Source organism: Capsicum annuum, chromosome 7 (assembly GCF_002878395.1).
Source record: "Capsicum annuum cultivar UCD-10X-F1 chromosome 7, UCD10Xv1.1, whole genome shotgun sequence".
NCBI lineage: Eukaryota > Viridiplantae > Streptophyta > Magnoliopsida > Solanales > Solanaceae > Capsicum > Capsicum annuum.
This window is the reverse complement of record NC_061117.1, coordinates 218,468,181-218,475,683: the sequence shown is the minus strand read 5'-3', so window position 1 is coordinate 218,475,683 and position 7,503 is coordinate 218,468,181. Positions and strand designations below refer to the sequence as shown.

General features: G+C 37.2%; 1 protein-coding gene across 1 annotated transcript; it reads left to right on the top strand.

The window, feature by feature from the left end:
• Positions 1-1,722: 1,722 nt before the first annotated feature.
• Positions 1,723-7,503, top strand: LOC107878558 (peptide methionine sulfoxide reductase B1, chloroplastic; the record flags this gene model as incomplete). The annotated part of the gene is given in 5 exon segments (XM_016725581.2): positions 1,723-1,928; positions 5,693-5,804; positions 6,810-6,875; positions 6,962-7,159; positions 7,260-7,503. Coding segments are annotated over 5 exon segments (610 nt in total), but the record flags the coding sequence as incomplete, so codon positions are not given.

Sequence of the window (7,503 nt, the reverse complement as noted above, 5' to 3'; positions counted from 1 at the left end):
CCTTGTTTGTCAGAGTCTCGTGCTGATAACGTGTTATAAAAGAAGAAAGAATAAAAAAGAAGAATAGAGAGAGTAATTCTTATTTTTTCTCTTAAGGGACGAGAGATCATAAGATTGTCAATGCAATGAACAAAACCCCTCTATTTATAGGAAAAATTTACTCCTAGTCTGAGTAAAAGACGGATGCTTCAAATCCTAATAGATACTCCCTCCATTCCACAATAAGTTAATTGTTGGATTTTGGCACACATATTAAGAAAAAAAATAAAGATATAAATTTATCATGTTTTTCCATTTTTACCGTCTTCAAAAATCAAAGACACATGATACATTAGTCCCAATGCACATTTAATGGAGAGTAAATTTGAAAAAAAATTCCAACATTTACCTTGAATTGTGAATCATTCACTTATTTTGAAACACTGAAATAACTCTAACAATTCACTTATTGAAAAACGGAAGGAGTATCAAAGTAGATCTTGATAGACATTTACTATAATGCAAATACACTTCCGTATCAAAGTAGATCTTGATAAACATTTACTATAATGCAAATACACTTATAACAATTTTCACTATTTCAAGATTTCGTTAAGGTGAAAATAATTCTTATAACTAAATACTACTATTTTCATAAAATAATTTTCGAGGAAAAAGCGAAAAAATTGTGATACCAAACGCTTACCATTGGAACTTCATTAGTTAACGTGGATAGAGATGGGCCTTTATTTCGGCTAACTGAAAGAACATCACTAGTCAATAGAAGGCACATTCACCTATGCGCAAGTTCATGGTCTAAAGTTGTCCCTTACTAGTTTGATGGTCATGGTCTAAATTTAATTTTTTAGCTAGACAACTTCATTAATCAGAGGTCTCGAGTTCGAGACTTGAATATGAAAAAATTTTTGATAGGGAGCGTGCTATTCTCTGAATGGGGTCCTATACGGTGCGAATTCGAATTAGTCAAGCTCTTATGCGGATACCGAACACCAGATACTTACCAAACACCTGATGGGAAAATAAAAAAAAAATAACAACATTACCTGAAATTTCACAATTGGTGGGAGGATATAATTAAGGTTAATTTTATTTTTTACTTTGTAGAGATAAAATGGCTATTTTTGGAGGACTATACCGTAGAAGATATAAAATAGATAAATGAACATGTACTCTCATTCAAGAGCATTTTTTTCAAAAAAATAAAAAAAAATAGAGATAATGATTGATGATGTAAAAATAATTTGACATCCCAACATTAGATAGATCGTCATTGTGATCACATCACGATAACCATAGGTATTATGCAAATGTGAAGCTTTGTTAACTACTTTATTGCCATCGATTTGTTTCATGGTCACGAAGAAAAAACAGTCATTAGAAAATATGACAATTATCTAACTCACCATGTTATTGCTAAAAAAAATAAAAAAAGTTATAAATTTTAAAATGTACATAAAATAAATACCTACATTTAAAATTTTTTTTTTGCAATTTATTTAAAATAATCACACAATTTAATATTACATGAAGGGTATTTGAATGGACTTAAAAGACTAGTTAAATTAGCTTAAATTAAAATACTTTAGAAAAAGAATGGTCAACAGCTTTAACGGCTTAAGATGATGAAGCCATTATCTTTCCTTGGACTTGCGTAGCATGGGAACATCTCCTCTATGAATAGAAAATGCCAGCAATTTATTTTTTTTCATATTCAAGAATCAATTTTTCTGGTATATTGTCCATGGCTTCTTGGACCATACCAAGCTCCTCCTTTAGCTCAGCTTTGAAGTTTTCATCAAAATCCCATTTTGGATTTAACAGCAAACCGTTGTCTTCGCTAACTTTTGGAGGAACCAATAACAGAATTTCAGTATCAATTCGTGCGATGGGCTCTTCAGCTTCTTCTTCGAAACAAGATAGTGCTCAAGGTTTGTAATACTAAACAATCAGTCTTCAGTTTTTATCATATATAGCAAGTTCTTTTGAAATATAGCCTATGCAAATTTTTAGATAGGAGGTTGTGGAGGATGCAGATTAGGATAGGAGGTTGTGAGGTAGCAGTGTGTTGTCTTGTTATTATCCTTCTATACTAGTAGTGCTAGTATTGCTTCAGTAGTTAATGTTGTGTTACTAGCTGTTATTTCCTGTATTTCTGTTATTCTTTTTTGGACTGTTTCCGAGGGTCTTTGTGTACGCTCTTTGTGATGTTGTTGTTGTTGTTGTTCTACTTATGATAGATGATAGGTAGGAATGACAATGTGATGGGCCGGGTTGAAATTTTGCGGGTTAAGATTCAACCAGCATTGCCCCACCCCACTGTTAGGATTTGTCACAAAAATGTAGTCGTTTAAAGAGTTTTGTTTAGGGATGATTTTAGTTTTATGCTTTTTAATATTAGGTTTTATATGTAGGTCAATTAACCAAATCATATAGTAATATTATGGTTTTAGTACTATTTTCGTTGTTGTCTGATTTATTCTCTCATAGTTTGCAACAATTAGCTTATAGAATATCCCATTTTTCATATTTGCATGCCACTGCTTATAGAATATCCCATTTTTCATATTTTTATGGGGAAAGAATGAATATTGGTTGGTGTGGCCTAGTGGTTGAATGAAGTGGTATAGACATCACGAGTTCTCAAGTTTAATTTCCAACAGAGACAAACACTAAGTGATTTCTTTCCATCTGTTCTAGCCTTGGTGGATAAAGTTACTTGGTACTTGTTACGGGTGGGAGGTGGCAGGTGGCAGGTGGCAGGTGGCAGGTATCTCGTGGATTTAGTCGAGGTGCGCACAAGTTGAACCAGACACCAGGGTAATAAAAAAAAGAGTAGATATTGGTTGAAAAATGATTTGACACAACAACAACAACATATCCGGTGTATTCCCACAAATTGGGGTTTGGGAGGATAAAGTGCACACAGTCCATACCACTGCACAGATGAAGTAGAGAAGTTCTTTTCGACGGACAAATAACAGTATAACAAACAAAAGACATAAAAACAAACAACAAGATGGGGATAACACACCACTAGATACTAAAAGAAACAACACCCACAGAGTAATACTATAAACTAACTATTCGAAATCACAAACATCACCAAAGCACCACGAACAAGAAATTGCAAGGCACATACAAAGCACCCTTCCCTGCTAGTAAGAACTCACTTTTACCCACTAACCCTCTATTTTAATTCGCGTCCTCCACAACTTTCTATCAAAGGTCATGTCCTCCGTAAGCTGTAACTACTCCATATCATGCCCAATCACCTCTCTCCAATACATCTTCGACCTACCTCTACCCCGCTTAAAACCATCCATAGCCAGTCTCTCACACCTTCGTACTGGAGCATCCGTGCACCTCTTCATCACATGCCTGAACCATCACAACCTCACTTCCCGTATCTTGTCTTCCACCAAAGCCCACCTTCTCTTGAATAATCTCATTTCTGACCGTATCTAATCCTGGTAAGTCCACACATCCATCTCAACATCTTCACATCTGCCACCTTCAACTTTTGGATGTGGGAGTTCTTAATTGGCCAACACTCTGCTCCATAGAACATAGCTGGTCGGACTGCCACTCTGTAGAACTTATCTTTAAGCTTAGAAGGCTCTTTCTCATTACACAAGACTCCCGAGGTGAGTCTCTATTTCAACCACCTTGCACCAATATGATTAGTATGACATTCTCGTCAATCTCTCCATTCCCCTGAATCATAGACCCAAGATACTTGAAACTATCATCCCTTTCCGAATGACCTGAGAATACAACTTTACTATCAAGTCAGCCTACACCCTTTTAAGACTCTAAGGTCTATCTCCAAACCTCTAACTTATCATTAACTCCTCTCTGGGTCTCGTCAATTAATACAACATCATCAGCAAATATCATACACCAAGACACCTTCCCTTGAATATGCAGTGTCAAAACATCTATCACCAAGGTAAATAAAAAGGGGCTAAAAGTCGATCCCTAGTGCAACCCTCTTAAAACGGGAAAGTGCTTTGAATCTTCTCCTACCATCCTCATACGCGTCTTTGCTCTATCGTAGATGTCCTGAATCTACCTAGTGTATGCCACAGATACACCTCCATCCTCTAAGCACCTCCACAGAATCTCCTTGGGGACTTTGTCGTACGCCTTCTCGAGATGAACACTCTGAGTAAGTCCTTTTTCCTCTCCCTAAACTGCTCCACTAATCTCCTTACGAGGTGAATGACCTCAGTAGTTGAGCGACCTGGCATGAAACCAAACTGATTCTCGAAGATAGTCACGATCCTTCTCAACCTCAACTCTACCACCCTTTCCCAAACCTTAATAGTTTGACTCAACAACTTAATATCCTTATAGTTGTTGCACCTCTTAATGTTCCCCTTGTTCTTATATAATGAAATCATCGTACTCGATCTCCAAGCTTCGGACATCTTTACCGCCCTAAAAATGATGTTAAACAACCATATCAGCCACTCCATACCTACCCCACAAATGCTCTTCCAACAACCCATCGGTTCTCATCTGACCTAGTTGCCCTACCCCTACGCATCTTACAAATAGCACCCTTGACCTCTTCAAACTTGATACGCCTACAATAACCATAATGACACCTCTCTGAGTGCTTCAAGTCCCCCAGCACGAACCCTTTGTCCCCCTCATCATTTAAAAGTCCCGTCACCTCTTCCTAATGAAGACATATCTACACTTTGCTATCCTTCCCTTGATGGACTTCACTTGGTTAAGGTCACGAGCTCTCTGCTCCCTAGACTTGGCAAGCCTATACAACTTCTTATCCCTGTCTTTCTCCTCTAAAGCCGCATATAAGCTCTCGAAAGCTGTTGTCTTAGCCGCCGTAACTACTAACTTAGCCATTTTCCCAGCTAACTTATACTCATCCCTATTCGTCGATTTTTCTTTGTCTTCCTTGCTCTCAACCAACTTTGCATAGACCACCTTCTTAGTCTCCACCTTCCTTTTAACTTCTTCGTGCCACCACCATTCCACCCGGTGCTCGAGACACTCGACACCTCTCTAGCTGTCTTCCTGATGCCACTAGCAGTCGTCTCCACATACTATCCGCATCCCCTCTACTCTCCCAAGCCCCCATAGTCATCAACTTCTCCCCTATCTCCAAAGCACCGGCCAAAGTCAAGCTACCCCACTTAATCCTGGGCCGATCCAAAATGCTTTTTTATCCTGTGGTGTGAAAAGTTAGTATTAAGAGTTGCTAAAAAATGAAAGAGACATTTTTTTTAAATGGACTAAAAAGGAAAGTAAGATAAACAAAATTTGCAACAAGTTATTTTGGAAATTGAAAAACAACCTGTACTCATGCTGGTGAAAGTAGCAACTACTCGGTGGAATATTCAAGAAACGTTATAACAGAATTTTGGAATTGGAAAATGAAAATTTTGTGCCAGAATTAGCAGTTGGAATGCCACACTAACATGAAAATATTCAAATTGTAGAACTTTGTGGTACTGAGATTAATAGAACTTGATTGTACTAAGATTAAGGGACCCCTTAGGCTGATTGGATTTTATGTAGTCTCCAAATGGTTTGGCATAAAATAAGCCTTGGAAAACAGTTTTGTCCATTCATCTTATGGATGTTGCCGAAATAGTTAAAGCATGGAGCTCTCGGAGATATGAATCATCTTACCATGAAATAAAAAATGATCATCATTGTGCAGGGTCCAGTCAAATAGATTATAGCTCTATAAGCGATGAGGAGTGGAAGAAGCAGCTAACAAATGAACAATTTTACATTACACGGCAAAAGGGTACAGAACGGGCATTCACTGGGTATGATCTTTTTCCATTCATCTCTTCTTTTTCGCTGGAGTGGATCTTCTGTCTTTTTCTTGTCAGTAGAGTTCAATAATACTAGGATGTTCTTTCAAGAAACAATCTTCGAATATTGGCAATTAATATTCTGATGCTTACCATTGTGTTGCGGATTGATCAAATACTAGGAATTGGATTTTAGAAGAAAAAGATTGATGATTTGGGGTGTAGATTTTATTTTTGCGGCAGATTCTTTTTGTTGTTGAAGGTTTCCATTTGTAAAACCTACTATTAAGGGGAAACAGTAGACTTAAGACTTCTAAACACCAGAACGGAAAAAGAAGGAGAAGTATTTAGAGGGAAGTATATATTTGGTCTGATCAGATATTTAAAATTTCTACAACAATCTTGGTATTCCAGTTTCAGCTGCCTGCGACAACTATCACAATGCCTATTAGATCTTTCACAAACCCACTAGACTCTAAAACCTTCTCATTTCCTATTGTCTTGCAATAATCTGTGTTGAATACTGGACCACTAAACATACTTAATTTTGCTCTCTTTTTCCTCTTGCTTGTTATTTACACATTTTGAGGAGAAGACGACAAGGGTTTGGACTTTGGAGTCAGCATATTGAGTTATGTGTTTTGTAGTCTTCCTTAAAGCAGGAATCAGGAACTAGATTATCCCTTGTAGTCTATGCTAATTTTGAGAATCTTCCCCAAAGTGATCTCAACCACGAGTTCAGCATAGAATTCAACTCTCAATGCCCAATGATCATTGCCACAAAAATGATGTGGTTAACTGGAAGGTCTAAATTAAACATTGTGTGTACAAACAAGATTCTAACTTTATCAAATTGTAGTTCATATTATATTAAAGGATGTACCATGATTGCATTGCTTATGTATGAGATGTAATCCCATTGCTTCTTAGTGCCCATTCGTTGGGATAGTAAACACGGTGCTATAAATTTTTTTTCGCTGTCTGTTTTACCGATCTCTTTGTTGTTTTGATTTTCAGGGAGTACTGGAACACTAAGACCCCCGGAACATATCACTGCATCTGCTGCGATACTCCTTTATTTGAGTACGCATTCTCCTTGCATTTGATTATTGCTCAACCATTACTTTTGTTACCATGTGAAATCTGGAATTCAATATTGCTTGTTGCAGATCTTCTACCAAATTTGATAGTGGAACCGGGTGGCCCTCTTACTACCAGCCCATAGGCAACAATGTGAAGTCAAAGATGGACTTGTCTATCATTTTCATGCCTCGTCAAGAAGTTCTCTGTGCAGGTTGCGATGCTCATCTTGGGCATGTATTTGATGATGGCCCTCCGCCTACTGGAAAGCGTTACTGCATCAATAGGTACATTACTCCCTTTAATGCTAGTTATGCTCATTCTCAATTGCTCTAAACTTTTTCATTCGCATTTACTTGAGATTAAAAACTTTGCTTATACGTGCAGCGCTGCCCTGAAATTGAAGCCAAAGTAGAAATATGCTGCGTAGAATACGAAAAGGTATTGATTTCATGAGAAAGTGAAGATATCAATCAAGCTGCAGAGTTATTCATATGAAGGAATAATGTTGCTTCTTCTGTGTGATATGTTAAGTTCATTTCTTCTGATACCTTCAAACATACACGATGTATAAGTTGGTCAAATTCACACATTTTTAGCATACTCTATGTAAATGTCTTACATGTTTGTA